General features: G+C 38.8%; 1 protein-coding gene across 1 annotated transcript in view; it reads left to right on the forward strand.

Annotated features, from left to right (window-relative positions):
- Positions 1 to 19,598, forward strand: part of LOC124076386 (MICAL-like protein 2) — a 72,273-nt gene that overhangs the window by 6,327 nt on the left and 46,348 nt on the right. Inside the window, exons 3-4 of the mRNA XM_046420281.2 lie at positions 137 to 205; positions 3,630 to 3,727. Coding sequence (XP_046276237.1) covers positions 137 to 205; positions 3,630 to 3,727 — 167 coding nt within the window. The remainder of the gene's footprint in view (positions 1 to 136; positions 206 to 3,629; positions 3,728 to 19,598) is intronic.

The following is a 19,598-nucleotide window of genomic DNA, read 5'->3' on the forward strand; positions in this document are numbered from 1 at the left end:
CCATTTGATCTGAAATGAAGAACCTTAAGTATACAACTATGAATTGTTGTCTAAAATTGAGCCCACTGTGGTTCCTTGGTGTAAAGGGAGCTGTTTGGTGGTGACACTGCTGCAACTGTCCTGTTGTGTCTTGCAGGTTGTGAATGTTACAGGGATTTCGGTTGGAACTGGCTTGGCCTCTGCTTGTGACACATTGATGTCTCAGGTGAGGACCCCCTTGCCCACAGAATTTTTTGGGCAATTAATTACCTTTTCTAATAGAGACTGCCTGGGGAGAACTATCCATCTATGGTTTGTGGCCCTTTATGTGTCAAATGCAATGCTGCTAATGATGGTAAATATGGCACACTTGGCTTCAATATGTCAAAAGACAAAATTACAACAAATTTAGTTTGTGACCTAAGTGGCCTTTATTTGCTGTTTGTGAGTGGGGACCACAACCTTCTGCAAAATAGAGAGTAAGAGCTCTCACCAGGCCATATCAGAATAGTGGATTTTATAAGGCGGGTAATAGTCTCAGTACCTGGGAGCAGGGACCAGTTGTCCCATGAGGTATAGAAGGCCACAGAGGCCATCTAGCTCACTGACTGGCTGTGCTCGGAAACTTTGCCTACACTGCTGGGCTGAGGGGGCCACTGGAAGTATGGCCTTGGCCGGTGGCATTCGGTGGCACTCTTTCTGTTTTCTCCAAGTCCTTTGGAGGCAAGAACCTAAAACGTGTTGGGATCATACTTCAAAGAGGAATCCTCATCTTGCTGCTGTGTTGCTTCCCTTGCTGGGCCATCTTCATCAATACCGAGAACCTCCTCCTGCTCCTGAAACAAGACCCTGAAGTGGCCAGGTCAGCAGTATCTCCATTTCAGAATCCTAGGTTAAGAGTTAGTGGCTGTCTAGGCTGGGGGTGTAACTCAGGTAGAATGCCCACTCATCATGTGCAAGGCAAAACAAGAAAAAAGTGTCCATTGGCCATTGTACCTGTGTTGGTATTTTTAGTCCATTAGATGGACTTGAACCCTTTGGGATTGGAAGCTGTGACTGTGGACCCTAGAGTCCCAGGGTGCAGGGACTGCCTGACCCAGAGATAAGAAGCAGCATAAGGGTGCCATGCCCCTGGCTCCATTTCCCTTTATGTTGTCCCTCTATTTTGGTGTCCTGCAAATGCACAGAATATGTTTCCCCTGACAAAAGTAGAATACCACATGGTTGTCTTCATTTTCATATTTGGAGTTGGGTTTTTTTTTAAACATACAATTTAACATAAATTCCAGCATGGCCTCTGGTGTTGTCCTGGATTGTGTCATCCTTTCTAGAGGATTCTCGCTCATTGTGAGGTGGTCTTGATGCTTTCAGAAGGCTTCTGAATTGTGCTCAAGTTTGAGTTCATTTTGATCTGTTCAGTACCCCCTTATGGCTGAGAAGGAGCTGGAAACTGTCAAGTTTTCAGGCTTCCCCTGAGAAAGTAGACTTCTAACAGGCCTCAAGCACTATTATTGGTGTAGGTTGCAGAAAACTAATCCAAGTTGTGATTAAATTTCTCCCATATAAATTATTTTTAGTTTTAAATTTTAGAAAATACTCTGTGGATTCAATTTGAAGACAGTATGACCAGAAATCATTATTAATTAATATTAATTATTAATATTATTAATATTAACAGAAGACTCTTTGGTTGTTTATTCCAGGATAGCCCAAATTTATGTGATGATTTTCATTCCTGCTCTTCCTGTAAGTTTCAATGCTGTTGTGTTTGATTTGAAGCAACTCATGGGTGTCACCCTGCACGTGCCTCTTCCTCCTCCACCTCTTGTTTATTTATCAAAGAACTGTTAACACAGAAGTTCAACATTTATTTCTTGGGCCTGCCTTCCCTACCTTGCTGATTCTCAGAACTTGTGCCACTCTAAGTCCAACAGTTTAGGTTTAAATCAAGAACTGAAGGAAAAACAAATTCCTCCTTGATTCCTTATTCCATGGTTACTTTTGATCTCATATTATTCAAGAATGTTTCCTGAGCTCCCTGGGGAGCCACGCAGAATGTCAAGGTTGTAGCTTCTTCTTCAGCCAGTTACAATTTACGTTCCTGCTCTTTAGGAAGTAAACTTTCATCTACTCTGGAAAATTCTAAATAGCATTGGGTGTCCTAGCATTTAATTAGAGTAGTTCTAATTTTCTGAGTTTGAGATCACATAATCAGGAGGAAATATCTTATTAGAAACCAAATCTGGAACTGGGGATATGGCTCAGTGGTAGAGCCAAGCATACATGAGGCCCTGGCTTTAATCCCTAGCACTGCAAAAACAATAAATGAAGTAAATAATGTGGGTACTGAATAGTGATTGTATTTGTTTTTTAATTTAATCTTGTAGGCAGCATTCCTGTTCCAACTGCAGACAAGATATTTACAAAGTCAGGTATTGATTCTTCTCATATTTTCACTCTATAGTACTGGAAATGTATATTAAATATCTTCAATAAAAGTAATTCATATTTTTCCTATATTGTTTTCCATATCTCCTGGAGTTTTCTATCAGAGAGATGTGGGTCCTTGTATCATCTAGCCCAAGAGAGAGATACCTATGTCAATCTGTCTAGTTCCTCTGGGTCATTTCTTATTTCTTTCTGTAGCTCCCACAGCCACCCACTCTTCTAGGGGCTGGTGCTGGTTTTGCATCTGATGTGGGATCTGGCCCTAAGCTTCTGAGTTAGAGGGTGAGGACCTGGATTTATTATGGCTGCCTTCCTGAGAGTACATGGAGTCCACCATGCTTTGGGTACACCAGAGACAGAAGAGGGGAGCAAAACAGAAGGCCAAGGGTGGGAGGTGGGTGGGTAGGGACAGAGGCTGAGTTCCCCCTCATTGTCTCCTCCAAGTCTATCCATAGGCAAGCAACCTGCTTGCCATTAATCATAAAGTCAAGGTCTGGCAGGAGTGGGAGGTGGCTCAGTGGTAGAGCTGTTGCCTAGTATGTATATGACCGTACTTTCAATCCCCAGCACCACACAAAAATAAATAAATAAATAAATAAATAAACATAGAGGCAAAATTGTCTGAAGCCAGAATCCTTGCTGCTTTGATAGCAGTCTACTCTGTTTAAATACAGAGGTAGTAGGGATTTAAGGAAGTTTTACCTAAAGAAAATGCTTATCTGAGTACTAGCATGGAGTAAACAAAGAAATGAGCAACTGGCACCATAAAACAAAGGGATGAACATTTTCTGCACACCTGCTATGCAGCAGGCATTGCTGGGTGCTTTGCACCTGAGAACTTAATACTCGCCTGGGGAGCAATCCAGCAGCTTGGCCCCAGCGTCTCCCAGATGCTCTCTCTTTTACATGTCTTGCGGGGGCCTGTTTGCTCTTCGTGTGAATATTCCCTCTTTTCTCTCTCTGCCTCTGATATGAAAACTGACCTACCAGGGCTTTTAGAAGCATTTAAAAACTTCCATTGGCTTGGCCAGAAGCTGCACTAATAGAGGAGACACTTCTGCTTGTTTCTGCCTCTGGCCATTCCAGTCTTGTGTGACTTTACCATCATTTAAAATTGGCACCTGTTTAACTCTGATTGTTTACTTAACAGCCTCGATAACTAGCTTTTGAAAAACTAATGATTTTCTGTTTGGGGATTTCAGGGCATCATCATGCCCCAAGTTATTACTGGGATTGCAGCGAATATTGTCAACGTGGGCATGAATGCCCTCCTGATGTATGCCCTGGACCTTGGAGTGGTGTAAGTTGCAACTTATTCATTCAGCAAAGACTGTGTGCTGGCTCCCCTCCTAGGGGCTGGAGATACAGGGAGTGAAGCAGTCATTAGAGGGAATATGGTCAGGTAAGCAAGCACCTAGTGGTCATTGTTCATACCTGTATGACAGGTAAGAGCTTGCTGTGTGAGATCCCCAAGGAGGAGCAGTCAGCTCTGGAAGTTGGAAGGGGGAGTGGTAGAGATTATTTAGGTGGAGAGATAGGGAGGGGTCTTGGAGGAATAGATGTGTAAACTGATACCTGTGTGTGGAAGTCGTGTTAGCTTGGAGGGAGTTGCTACGTGAAAGGCTGAGGCAGAGGGAGACAGGTGCCTACAGGGATTCTCTCAGTATTTCTGAGTGTTAAGAGATTGAGCCGAATTCCATCTTACCAAGCTTGAGGAAATGAGGGCTCCACAAAGAAAAGGTGGTCAGTTTGAGCTTCCCTTGGTAGGCATCCTGGTGGCCCACCTCTAGCCCAGAATCAGCCTTGGCACTTGTGTCTATTGAGTGGTCATGCCACCGTGTGCAGACCAAGCCCCAATATTTTTGAGGTACTTCAGGGTAGTGTGTTCCTTTATAAAGAAAAATGATTTTAATGGATCATGGCCAGTACTTTTTAAAAAGGGAAATATTAAGAATTAAACAGAATAAAGTGCAATAGACTAGAAAGTATGAAGTGCATCAACTATTATGGGGGTGTTTTTTATGAGACTCTTTTCAGTTCTGTATGGGTAGGTGAGTGCACAGATGCTAATAATGTGGGTACTGAACAGCGATGGGAACTACTTATTACTGCTAAAAGCTATCAGTTAAAGAATAGCAGAGGACTGGAACACAAGAACACAGTAGTGAAAACCCATATGTGATAACTTCCTTATGCTCAAAAGCTGAATGAGGCATTGACTGTGGGGGAGTCGGAGTCCAGCAGGCAAGCGTGAGGACAGTGGATTAGCCACCCAGACAGCTTCTCCTATGAGGTGAACCTCAGAGACTGTCTCCTAGGAGTTCCGAAAGAGACATAGTCAATGCAGTTTGAGGATCGGGAAAGGGAAGAAGAAATATAGGAATAGGTTAACAATGATTAAAGGTGACACTTTGAATGAAATTCAAAAATAGACAAGGCAGCAGAGTTCCTGTGCTAGCACAGGGCATTTTTATTTATCACAGTCGGTGATAAAATGTCACCTATTGAAGATGCCCCAAGGTTGGCTTCTAATGGGAAAACAAGCTTATTATCCTGGGAAATAAAATTCTATGACCTGGATCAGTGTTTTGAACACAGTCACTGGTTGATATATCCTTTCTGATTACTTATATCTTAGAAATTATATGACAGTTTTTTTTAAATCAAGGCTGTTACCACAAGGAATGGCGGTAAGTCTTTATCTCCTTTTATTTTCCAATTGATGGCTAGTAACATTGGGTCATTCCACAAAACTCAAATCTTGCTGCAAAGAAAACGAGTCTATCATAAATGAATTTAGTGTTTAAAACATCCAAAGAAGATAGCCCAAGAACTCCAGGCTTATCTAGTAACGGTCACCAGAGAGCAAAACTGGTCAGGGGCCACCTGGTGGTGTATACTTGGAAAGATACACTCAGTGGTAATGATGGCTTTTTCTCCTTCAGAGGATCTGCTTGGGCCAACACCACCTCCCAGTTCTTCCTGTCTGCTCTTCTTTTCCTCTATGTGTGGTGGAAAAAAATCTACATCGACACCTGGGGAGGTATGGTGACATTGCTTTCTTACCTTATGTCACTTGATATTCAGGTAGATGTAATTCTGGTTTCCAATTTTTTTTTTTCCCACAAGGAGTTCCGGTTTTTATCTTTTGGGAAATCTAAAATATTACATAAATGTTTTAAGTTATTGAAAATATAAAAGTTTCAGGGTGATGTGTGATTTTTTTAGGTGGCTTTGTTCATAGAAGACTATTTATAGCTATTGAGTTTTGAGAACTAATATTTAAGTCGGGCATGGTGGTGCACGCCTATCATCCCAGTGGCTTGGGAGGCTGAGGCAGGAGGATCGAGAGTTTAAAGGTAGCCTTAGTGAAAGCAAGGTGCTAAGTAACTCAGTGAGACCCTGTCTCTAAATAAAATACAAAATAGGGCTGGGGATGTGGCTCAGTGGTCGAGTGTTCCTGGGTTTAATCCCTGGTATGCCCCCCCAAAAGAATTAATATAGAATGAATTAAAATTACTAATACAAAATCCTAGTTTTTTCTTGCAAATTATCCTGTTGTATGAAAGTGAAATTTGATTTTTGTCTTATTAACTCAAGTGAGTAGACTAATCTCTATGAAATAATCAGAACCATTTGTGACTTAGCTAAATTCCCTTGGGCATTTAGCAATGCATTGGTAAGCATAATGTTAGATTTGTTTTTATTTCTGTTTTTCTATTTTCTCATCTTTATTAAGCTGCAATTAACAAAGTGTACACATTTAAGGTGTACAACATAATGTTTTGATATACATGTATTTTGTGAGATGATTGCTGGTGTATCTTCATCACCTCATACAGCTACCCTTCTGTGTGTGGCAAGAATATGCAAGATCTATTCTCTGGGAAAACTTCAACTGCACAGTAGATCATTATTAACTGTACTCACCATGTTGTACCTGTAGTCTCCAGAACTTATTCATTTTATAACTGAATGTTTGAACCTTTTGAACAACATGATTCCCTTTCCCCTACCACCTAACCCTTGGTAACTCCCCTCCTGCTGTTTCTGTTAGTTCAACTTTTTCAGGTTCCACACATAAATGAGATCATGCAATATTTATTTTTCTGTGTCTGGCTTATTTCACTTAAAATAATGTCCCCTGGATTCATCTGTATAGTCACAGATGCTAAATTTTTAAATAATATTCCTGTGTGTGTGCACTACATTTTCTTTATCTCTTCATCTCTCGATGGACACTTAGGTGGTTTCCATGTCTTGGTTATTGTGAAAAATACTGCAGTGGACATGGGAGGTCAGATAGCTCTTTGAGATCCTGATTTCATTTCCTTTTAGTTTTCATTCATTGCCTTTTATTCTTCTTGCCTCATTGCTTTGGTTGTTATTTTTAGTACTATATTGAATAGAAGTGGCAAGGGTGAGCACCTGTCTTGTGCTCGACTTTAGAGGAAAAGCTCTCAACTTTTCACATCTGAATATGATTTTGCTTTTCATGTGTAGGCTTTATTGTGTTAATACATATTCCTTCTACACTTAATCTATTGAGTTTTTATAATGAAAGGATATTGACTTTTATCAAATCTTTTCTGGATCTATTGGGGTAATAATGTGGTGTCACTTGTATTTATCATATCCAGGGATAAACCCCACTTCATTATGGGTGAGCACCTGTTAATGTGCTGTTGAATTTGGTTTGCTAGTATTTTGTTAAGAATTTTTTTATCTATATTCACCAGGGATATTCACCTGTATTTTTATAGTAATGTATTTATTTGAATTTGGTATCAGGATTATTCTAACCTCATAAAATGAAGTATGGAACTATTCCCTCCTCTTCAGTTTTTGGAAGAATTTAAGAAGAATTCTTAAAGGGTATCTTCTTAAGGGTAGCTGTATGAGGTGATGAAGATATTCCCTCCTCTTCAGTTTTTGGAAGAATTTAAGAAGAATCCTAAATGTTTGATAGAATTCATCAATAAAGCCATCAGATCCTGGGCTTTGCTTTGATGGTACGTTTTGAATTACTGATTCAGTCTTCTTACAGGTTATTGGTCTGTTCAGATATTCTGAGTTTTCATGATTCCATCTTAGTGGGTTTTATGTTTTTAGGAATTTGTCCATTTCTTTTCAGTTATTCAACTTTCAAATAATTGTTCTTAGAGGTCTCTTTATGTTTCAGTGGTATGTGTCTCCTCTTTCATTTCTGATTTTATTTATTTGAGTCTTGTGTTTTCTTAGTCTAGCTAAAGCTTGTCGGTTCTGTTTCTTTTCAAAAAACAAAGTCTTAGTTTCATTGATCTTTTCTATTGTGTTTGTGTGTGTGTGTGTTGTGTTTCGTTCATTTCTGTTCTCATCTTTGTTATTCCTTTTACTAACTTTGGGTATAGTTTGTTCTTTTTTTCTAGTTCCTTGAGATGTAAAGCTTAGGGTGTTTATTTGAGGTCTTTGTGTAGGACTTCACATCAATAAACTTTCCTCTTAGAATTGCTTTTGCAGCATCATGTTTTTGTACATTGTATTTTCATTTTCATTTGTTTCAAGATAATTTTGATTCCCTTTTGGGTTTCTTTGGTTGTTCAGGAGTGTGTCATTTAATTTCTACAATTTTTTTATTTTTCTAGTTTCTCCTATTATTGATTTCTAGTTTGCTACCATTGTGGTCAGAAAAGACACTGATATGATTTCAAGCCTCTTAAATTAGTTTTGTAGTTTAACATGTGGTCTATCCTGACATGTGGTCTATCCTGGATAATATTCCATGTGTGCTTAAGCAAAATTTATATTCTTTGGTTGTGGGATGGAATGTTCTTTATGTATTAGGTCTGTTTGATCTAAAGTGTAGTTCAAGTCCAGTGGCTTCATTATTGATTTTCTGGGTGAATGATCTACCCATTGTTGGGAGTATGGTCCTGAAGTGCCCTTCTATTTATTCTTGTATTGCCATCAATTTCTCCCTTTTTATATGTTAATATTTGCTTTATATATTTAGGTACCCCAGTGTTGAGTTCATATATACTTATAATTGTTATATCCTCTTGATGAATTGATACCTTTATGTAGTGACCTAGTCTCTTTATATATTACTTAAAACTACTTTGTTTGATATAAGTATTACTACCTCATCTCTTTTTTTTTTTTTTCACACAGGTGGCACAACTTTTTCTTCCTGTCAGTTTCAATCTCTTGGTGTTTCTAAAGGTGAAATGAGTTTCTTGTTATCAACATATAGTTGGATCATAGAGCATAGTCACTCTGTGTCTTTTTATTGGAGATTTTAATCCATTTACATTTAAAGTAATTCTTGGTAGGTTAAGAACCTATGGTTGCCATTCTGTTAATTATTTTTTGGCTTTTTGTAGACCATTGTTCGTTTTTTGCTCTCTGGCTGTCTTCTTTTGTGCTTCGATGATTCTTTTCTCTCATTTTTTTTTTTTGTTTTGTTTATCTACTATAGGTTTTTGCTTGGTTGTCACCATGAGATTAACATGAAACATTTTAGTTATAACAGCCTGTTTTGAACTGATAACAACTTCAATCACACCTCTCTTCCATTTTACCACTCCCACTCATGTTTCCAAGTTACTATTGTATCTTTTCATATTGTAATATTCATTAACAAATGACTGTAGCTATTTGTCTTTTAACCCTTATTCTAGAGTTTGCGCATCACCTTTACAATACTAGACCATTCTGAATCTGACCACAGTCTTACCTGTTCTAGGGAGTTCCCTTTCTTATCACTGCTCCAGCTCCCTGTTTGGCTCTAAGGACACCTTCCTTCATGCCATTCCATTGGGTGCCCTGCACCCTTATGCAGTTCTTATTTTCCCCGCTTTATCCTTGTTGCTCAGTTGGAATGTGTGGTCTTTAAACATCCTTCCTGTCCATCTGGATACCAATTAATTATTTTTTAAAAAATTTGTTACATTATTTTTAATTGACAAATAATACTTACATTACATTTATGGAGTACACTTTGAGCCTATGGTGTATGTATGCAATGTGAAGTGATTAAATCAAGCTGATTAACAAATCTTATCACCTTACATTTTTGTGGTAAGACATTTAAAATTTACTTTTAGTTATTTTGAAACATAGTAGATTATCATTCACTACTTCTTAGTTATTTTGAAAGATACAATGCATTGTTATTGACCAGTCACCCTGCTCTGCAGTAGATCCCAAAGCTTATTCCTCCTGAAATCTGAAACTTTGTGGTCTCCAAACCAATAACTTCCTCCTCTCTCCCTCCCGCTTCCTAACCTTGGTAGCCATCATTTTGCTATCTACTTCTCTGAATTTAGTTTTTTGAGATTCCACATATAAGTGAGATCATGTGGTGTTTGTTTTTCTGTCTGGCTTTTTTACTTAGCATAATGTCCTTTATTCATGTTGTTCCAAATGACAGACTTTTATTCCTTTTTAAGGAAGAATAGTATTCTATTCTGAGTACACCCCCTCCCCACACACACACACACACACACATTGCTTTATTCATTGGTCCATTGATGGATGTGTAGGTTGAAGACATGAAGATATGATTCCATATCTTGGCTATTGTCAATAAATTACAGTGAACATGGGGTACAGATATTCTTTTGACATATTTATTTAAATTTCATTGGATATATTCTCAGTAGTAAAATTGCTGGATCATATGTTAGTTTTATTTTTAGTTTTTTTAGGAACCTCCCTCTTGTTTTCCATAATGACTGCATTAACATTTCCGCCAACAGCATACAAATATTTGTCCCCTTTTCTCTGCACTCTTGCCAATACTTGTTGTCTTTCATTTTTTTAAATAAAAGGTATTCTCATGGTTTTAATTTACATTTTCCTAATAATGAGTGATGCTGAGCATTTTCTCATGAACCTGTTGGCCATTTGTATGTCTTCTTATGAAAAGTGTTCAGATGGGACACAAATTTAAATGGCATCTGATTTTATTCTATGTCTTGTGTCTTTGGTCCCAAGGATGCATCATTAAAGTCATAAATTACTGATATTTAAAAGCCATGTAGGGCTGGGAGTGTAGCTCAGCAGTAGACTCTGTGCCTTGCATGTGCAAGGTCCTGTATTCTATGCCAGTGCATGCACATTCACATGTGCACCACGCGCACAGACATGCACACACCCACACACACACCGCCCCCCACACACCCCATAGAGAAGTATAAAGAATAATATAACAAACATCCATAATTTGCACCACCAGTTTTAACAGATGTTAAAATTCTGTTTTTTATCTGCCATTTTTGAAAGATATTAAACATTACACATAGAGTTTGTGTTAGAACTAAATTCTACCTAAAATATCAGAAAAAAAAACCAAACAATTTCTTAAAGATTTGTGTTAATTTTTCTCATACCTCCAAGAAATCCAGAGGTATTTGTCTAGGGTTGTTATGTGTCTCCACAATTTCAAGGTCCTCGGCTGAGCACACAGAGGTTCCTAGTTGGAGTGGGAGTAGGGAGCCAGCCTTATTCCATGGCCACACCCTGCACCTAACACAGGGCTGCTTCCTTTACCAATCACAAAGGTGCACATTCTGGCCACATTGCACACCAGGGGTTGTGTGCACCTGTGAGGGGCACTGTATAGATTAGTGGAAATCTTGATTTGAGGTTCATTTTATTTTGTTTTATAGTTATTTTGAAATATAGTATATTATCATTATATGTTGTTTCACCCACACTTTCCATTCCCAAGGTCATGGACTAAGATGGCACCAGCATTACTATCACATTTCATTTGGTGGGAAGGAAGAAGAAATAGGACACCCACATACTCTAAGTACATTCCCTGAACTTTGCCTAAGCCAATTTTGATTTTATCCCTTTGGCCCATGCTTAGCCTTAAGGCCATCCCAAATTGCAAGAAATGTATAAGTGGTCTCTAAAACTTGATGTCTTTGTTTCTGTAAAAGATGAGGAAATGGATTTTGGTAGAAAAATAGTGGCCTTGTGTCACATTTGAAAACTAAGGAGCACTGAGGAAATGCTAACGGTTTTGACTCCTTAATTTGTACACATTCACCTCAGATACTAATTTATCTTGCCAGATTTTAAGCATCTATGAGAAGGATGTTCTTTTTATCATGTTACCAATGGAAGTAATACTTCTCAATTAAGGATTATACAGCTTTGCTTTGTGGTTTCAGGTATCCTCAACTAGAGGGGTGAGTACAGTATAATAAGATATTCAAGGGAGAAAGAGACAACACTCACACAACTTTTATTACAATACATTGTCATAATTATTAGTTATTATTATTAATCTCACTGCACCTAATTTATAAATTAAAGTTTATCCTAGGTATGTATAGGAGAAAGCATGGTATATTGATTGGTACTATCTGCAGTTTCAGGTACCTCCTTGGGACCTTGGAATGTATTCCCTGTGCATAAGGGTGGTCTACTATACTCTGAAATATGCTAATTTCTCTTTTGTGGTGCTGTGGATTGAACTCAGGGTCTCATGCATGCTAGGCAAGCACTCTACCAATAAACAACACCCCTAGCCCTTTTTATTTTATTTTAAGATGGGATTGCTTTGATTATTCTTGAACTTGTGGTCCTACTACTTCATTCTCCTAAGTAGCTAGAATGATAGTTAAGTGCTATTGCACCCAGCTGAGGGGTACTAATCCGAGTGTTCTTGCAGCAAGAATAGTTTTGTACACCCTCATTTAAAACAAAGCTAATCTGTTATAAAATAAGAACAAGCTTGGGTCCTTAAACCTCAGGTTTTTCAGTGCTAGAGATCGAGCCCAGGGTCTCATGCGTACCAAGTGAGCACCCCCACCACTGAGCTGTATCACAGCCTTCTTATCTCTTTTAAAAGCAGATTTGGGAGAAAGGGGTGGGGAGGGAGCATGGGGGCAGGAAAGATGGTGGAATGAGATGGACATCATTACCCTAGGTACATGTATGACTGTACATATTGTGTGACACTACATTGTGTACAACCAGAGAAATTAAAAGTTGTGCTGCAGTTGGGTTCAATGAATCAAAATGCATTCTGCTGTCATATATACATAATTAAAATTAACTAATTAATTGATAAAAAAATCAGATGTGGATAAGTGAAAGCTTAGGAAATTTCTCAGCTTCACTATGCTCAGCCTCCACATTTGAACATGAGGAGCCTTCAACCGTATTCTGTTGTTGTTTCAGATTATTTATGTTTCACAATCAAAATTAGGAAAATTATCTGTTTATTTTTTAACAGCTACACTGAAGCAAAATTTACATATATAAACTTCACTCATGTAAAGTGAATTTTTTGCAAATTTGCAGGGTTGTACAGCCATTGTCAGAATCCAGTTTCAGGACATCTATCACACAAAACAACTACTTCTTAAAAGTATGCAGCCAAACCATTTCCCCACCTCAGCCCAGGATAACCACTAACCTACTCTGAATCTCTACAAATCAGCTTTTTTTGGGCACCATTTCAATTATTTTATGTTGTAAGTAAACCATCCAGCTGTGAGACAGATTAATGGCTTCTTCAGAGATGGCCAATTACCAATAATTAAATAAGAAGGGATGAATTAAATTACTGTTCAAAGGTGGTTTTCATCTTCTTGATCAATTTATGTCTTTTTTACCCTCTCCCAGTTCTTGGTTTCAGTGGCACAGGAAGAAAAGTCATATGGAAATAGTTTTTGAAAAACAAATACATATTTTAAGGATCCTCTGCAAATCCAGTTAATTATGCCAGATTAATAGATCCTTTGGTTTTAGTGAGCTTTTGGAGTGGTTGGTGTATTTGACTTGTTTACTAACCATTTAACATTCTTTAAATAATTAGCATTCTTGTAAAATTCACACAGCACTTGCACAGCTAAAAATAAAAACTCGAGAATTAACAATTTAGATTTCCCTAAATATCTAAACATTGACTTCAAATGTATCACTTTTAAACATTCAATTAAAATCTTAAGTCTACTATATCAGTCTTAAAAATGCTTTAAGCTACCTTAAAAACAGTTTTTAAAATGCAGTACATAATTAAAAATAGTTTTAAAATACAACACATACAAAATGTATAATGATTATAAAATGAATCAAATATTTTCACACTACAAATAAATACATAAGTGTGAATATAACAAACTATAAGTTTGTTTCTTTACTGTCTTTTCTCTTTCTTCCCCCCTTCCACTCAACCTGGGGATGGGACCCAGGACCTTGCTAGGCAAGTACTTTAAGTCCTCATGAGTAGATTCAGGTTGAAGTTTTATGGCAAGTACACCACATAGGGAATGATGAGTTCTTGTTACATCACCCTGGAGGCATATAATTTCAAGTAATCCTGGGTTTGATCATTTGGCTGAGGCAGTAACAGCCAGAGTTCTCCACTGGAAATATGCATTTTGTCCTTTGTAACTAGAATATAATCTGTAGGGTGGTGGAGATCATTTGACTAATTGGTTCTCCAATAACTTTTCATCCAATGGTCTTAGTATCCACTGATGGTTCTTAATTCAATCAATGATTACATTGGGGGTTGTGATTGTTCTTAAACTTCTCATATGCATATTATATCAGGATGCATTCAATAATAGGTAATAAAAGGAAATAAAAGGAAAAAAAAGTTCAACTGAGCTTAACCATTAAAGGTTTACTTAACTGGCTCATATAACTGGAAATCCAAAGGTAGGTGTCTCAGTATTGGTGTCCAAGGAAGTTCATGCCCCGAAAGAAAATCAGGAGTTTCCAAGAAAAGGAGGCATGGTGGTTGGGCAGACAACCACAATGCTCACTATAACATATTAAAATATGCATTTTTCATCTCTGTTCTCTTCCTAGATGTCAAACCCTTTTTTCCCCTTCTCCCCAGCCTTATATTCAATGTTATAGTTAACTAATGCTTATGTCCTGTGTCTTACCTAATTTAGATTCATTTATTGTTTTTAATTTGGACAAATTATATTTTTAATTCTCATATTTATTTTTATTTGGTTCGTTTTCATATCTACCTGTCCCTTATTTTAAAAATCTTTTGCCTCTGAACATGTGAAGAATGCTTATTTTAAAATTTATTTCCGGTTGTATTTCTACTTCATTAGGTATGAAATCTCTTCTTTGTTGGTTTTGTGTCACTTTTTCCTGGCATGAGATTTCTTATTTGTTTATATCTTGGGCCATGGAACATACTTCTTATACTTGTAACTTACTGACTCTCAGACTCACATATTTTATATCTTAATATCTCTAAAATGGACTTTATTTTTCAATGGATGTGTTAAAATGTTATAATTCAATTGGCAGATTCTTTCGGACACATAATGACTCCTTATATGTGTTGAGATACAGTACTTGATCTTACTGCCCAGTGTCTGGTTGAGGCCTGCCATCTCAAACTGTGATTTTGTCCGATTTCCTCATGATGTTTTTTGTGAACTTATCTTCCAAGGGGCTGTCTTCCTTGTGAGTCATACGCAATGTCCTGATCATTGGTGGAAGGGCTGTGCCTGCCCAGGTCTAATGGGCTATGCCTGAGCAGTCTCTTGGCTCAGGGTGTCCTCACTATGACTGTACTTCAGGTTCTTCTATATGTGGTGACCCTTTCTGTGGAATTAAGTGGAATTAAGTCTCTTCACACTGTTCATAGCTTAGGACAGTCAGTCAGCTTGTTTGTGCCCATGACACCAGCCCTGGCGAGCTGCCTTGTCTTTATTTGCAGATAGGGAACTGTGTTTTCCTGGCTCCTGACTCTCTTTGATCACTAGGGCCAATGCCTTGACCCCCCTACCCTTCTCACCATCCATAGCCACCAGCAATCTATGCGGCTCCTTTTCTATCAGTTCATTGTATTGTTCTTCCATCAAACTACCATATTCAAATGTGGGGCATGGGGTAGGGTTCCAGGCTCGTGCTTTTTTTTTTTTTTTTTCCCTGAGAAGACCATATTGTTTTTGGATGTGGTGATTGGCAAGTTGGATCTTGGTACCTTTTTTTGATCTTATGTTTCAGAAATTCCTTGGTGTGTTTAATGCTGCCTTATCCTCTCCCCCTTCTCTCCCTCTCCTGCTCTGAACCTCAGTTGCAAAGTGCTAAGTTTCTCATGTTCAAATTTATGGGACACCAATGTCATATTCCTCTGTCCCTCCCACATTAGGACATTTCTCCCTTCATGTCTCAGTTCCCACTTTCTTCTCCTAAGGCACTCTCTCTGTGTTTGATATTTGTTTCAATGTATATTTTTGAAAACTGTGCCACATTCTTTTGACCTGCATACACATTTGTATTTACCTGATAATGTTATAGTTCAGATTTCTTTCTTAACCTAAACTTTTTTTTACTTAGTACAGAGGTTGGCAAACCCATAAACCAAATCTAGCCTGTAACCTATTTTCATAAATGCAGTTTTATTGGAACATAGCCACAGCTGATCTTTTATGCATTGCCTGTGGCTGCTCTTGTGCTTCTAGAGCAGAGTTGAATAGTTGTGACAGGGACCATCTGGCCCGTGATGTGACGTGTCTTTGCCACATGACCCTTAACAGAAAATTTTGTAAGTTTGTTGGCTTCTGATTTAGCAGTTTTCGTTTTGCTTATATTTTTAGTTATGGTAAAATATATATAACAAAATTGACCACTTAGCCATTTTTAAGTGTGCAGATCAGTGGAATTAAGTCCATTCACACTGTTGTGAAACCATCAACACCATATGTTTTGGTTCATTTTCTTTTGCTCTAATTGCATACTATAGACTGGATGATTCATAATGAACAGTTCCAGAGGCTTGCAAGTTCAAGAGCATGGTGCTGGCATGTGCTCAGCATCTGGTGCGGGCCTTCTTCCTGCATTATAATATGGTGGAGGGCATCACAGGATAGCACAGAGCAAGAATGCCAGAGAGAGCTTGCTTTTATGACAAAGCCTCTCCCAAGATAAACCATGTGTCCACTAACCCATTAGTCCATTAACCCACTAGAGCTCTGCCCTGAGGACCCAATCACCTTCCAAAGGACCCACCTCAGATTACCACTAAGGTAAACAATAGAACCATCCGTCTCTAGACATTTTTCATCTTGAAAAACTGAAACTCTGTACCCATTGAACAACTCCCCATTCCTCCCTTCCTGTGCCCCAGGTCCTGGAAACCACCATTTATGCTTTTTGTCTCTATGAATTTGATTACTCTCGCTCGATATCTTATATAAATGAAATCAGATGATATTGATCTTTTTTTTGTGACTGGCTTATTTCATTTAGCATAATGTCCACAGGGTTCATCATGTTGTAGTACATGTCAGAATTTCCTTCCTATTAAAGGATGAATACTATTCCATTGTATGTGTAAACTACATTTCCTTGTCCATTCATCAGTCAGTCAGTGGACATCTGGGTTGCTTCCACCTCTTGGCTATTGTGGAAAATGCTGCTAGGAACATGGGTATACAGATATCCCTTCATGACATTAATTTCAATTCGTTGGGGTGAAATTACCAAAATTACCCCAAAGTGAAATTACTGAATCATACGGTCATTAATTTTTTCAATTAATTAACTTTATAGTATTTAATTCACTTAATTTTTTTGAGAATCCTGCATATTATTCTTCCATGGTTTATTACACTTTTTAACATGCCCACCAACAGTACACAAGGGTTCCAATTTCTGTACATTTTTGCTAATCTTTGTTTTTGGTTCCTTCTTTCTTTCCTTATTCCTTCCTTTCTCCTTCCCTCTCACTCTCCCTCCCTTTCTTCCTTTCTTTTTGATAATAGACATCCTAATGAGTATTAGGTAACAACTCATTTTGATTTGCACTTCTCTAATTACTAGTGATGTTGAACATCTTTTCATGTACTTGTCCATTTGTATATTTTCTTTTTAAAAATATTTTTATTAGTTATTGATGGACCTCTATTTATTTGTATGTGGTGCTGAGAATCGAACCCAGGGCCTCACACATGCTAGGCAAGCACTCTACCTCTGAGCCACAGCCCCAGCCCTCATTTGTATATTTTCTTTGGAGAAATGTCTATTCTAATCCTTTGCCCATTTTTAAATTGGTTTTTTTTTTCATTGCTGGGTTGCAGAAGTTATTTTTGAGTTATGGATTTTATGACATCCAGCTATCTTTACGAGGTATATGATTTGAAAATATTTTCTCCCATTCTGGGGGTTACCTTTTCATCCTGCTGATTGTGTCCCTTCATGCACAGAAAGTTTTAATTTGGGCATTCTATTTTGTCTATTTTCACTTTTATTGCTTGTGAGCACAATATATTTTAAGATCTACTGTCGCGACCCCTCGCCGGCAAGGGAAAACACGACACAGGATTCTTCTTTCAGCAGTTTATTCAGGCCTTGATTCAAGTATCATCTTCTAGCGACCCCCTGCCGAGCGCCCAAGCACAGCCTAATAAAGCCTCCCGCATACCAATCCCAAGCTGCCACGTGGATCTCTCTTATAGGGTGGTAAGGGATTGCGCGCCAACTCTCCAAAAAAGGAGTTGTTTATCACAGGCCACAGTGGAAGCCGGCGCCATCTTCTAATGGCGGCCACGGTCTATAAGAATGGCTTACCACAATCTACTAAAAACTGGGTGCACTGGTGTTGCACCCAGTCCCAGTTAGTTGGGAGGCTGAAACAGGAGGGCTCCTTGTGCTCAGGACCTCCTCTCAGAAAAAGAGGGATCTGTCCATATTCTCTCTCTCTCTCTCTCTCTCTCTCTCACACACACACACACACACACACGCACACACACACGCACACATACACAAATATATAAATATGTACATATATGTGTGCATATTTGTATGCAGTGTTTTGCTCTCAACCACAGTGTGCATCTATTGAATTTTACCTCTCTAGTTCTCTCTTGATGGTCTCCTTGTTGTCTCTCACACTCCATGGCCACAGTCTTCACAATGTGTAGCCTACATTTTTTATGGAGTACCACAAAACTTTCTTTGCCATTTATATCCAGGAATGGCACGTATGGGTGATAGTCCCACCAGCTGGCTGGGCTGATGAGATGAACTGGGTTCAAAGGATCTGGCTGTTTTGACCTAAGAAAACAGCAAAGAAATCACACAAAACACAGACATGAGTTTCTGAGCTCTAGGGCAGGACAGCTCTGCGACTTTAAGGGGTCAGCTTCCATGCAAGACAGTGCTAGAAAGAGAGCGTGCACTCGGGATCTCGTTATTTTATAGGGGGGACACACAAAGGAACTTCAATGGAATGTTCTTCACCAAATTAAGGCAGGAGATAGGATTTTGAAAGGTGGAGTCTTGCTTGGTGATGTCTTGTGGTCAGCAGATTGATTGACATCTTGGCAAGTCACACCCATCTCAGGTGCTGCGTGGGATCACAAGCAGAGTGCACAGGGTGTGCACACTGTGTTGCACACCCCAATCATGCAACGCCCCTCATATAACTCAAATACACATAGCTCACACACACAGCCCGTGGATGGCTCATGACATGATAGGGCATAAACATACTTTAGTCTCACTAAACATTGACAGTTTAGTGCCTGCCATCTTAAACCCTGGTCCTCTTTGACATCTTTATGTTTTGCTGGAGACTACTCAGAAGCTACTTACAGCCTCTGACCATGTGGAAGAGGCCGGTATCTGAATAGAATGGTTATTATCAGAGAATACAATAAATATCTGTTTTGTTCCCTGATCTGCAGGTTGGACGAGGGAGTGCTTCCAAGAGTGGGGCGCCTACATCCACTTGGCTATTCCCAGTATGTTCATGCTGTGCATCGAGTGGTGGACCTTCGAGATCGGAACCTTCCTCGCAGGTCTGTCAGCAGTCCAGTGGACACCTATGCCCAGCCTGGCGAGTGACCTCTCCAAAGCTTTTCTAGAAATTAAAGTGTTGCTTCTCCATCCTGCACCATCTTATCAGGCTCTCGTGGAGGTTTTTAATACAGGCATAAACTTTTCACCAACCAAATTTGGATTGGATGGGACTGTAGCACTACTGACCCACCCTATATTTTGTAAATAAGGAAAAGGAGGCGGCTGGCAAGGGGTTTGCCAAGAGTCATGGAGTGGGAAAACAAAACCTCAAACCCAGGTCTCCTGACTCGGCCTGCCTTGTGTTTCATTTGACTTTTCCTAAGCATCTGGCTATTTTGTTGTTGTTGAAGTCTCTCTTTGTTGCCTAGGCTGACCTTGAAATCCTG

This window comes from Marmota monax, unplaced genomic scaffold (genome assembly GCF_021218885.2).
Source record: "Marmota monax isolate L192 unplaced genomic scaffold, Marmota_monax_Labrador192_F-V1.1 WCK01_AAM20220418_F8-fsc00397, whole genome shotgun sequence".
Classification (NCBI taxonomy): Eukaryota; Metazoa; Chordata; class Mammalia; order Rodentia; family Sciuridae; genus Marmota; species Marmota monax.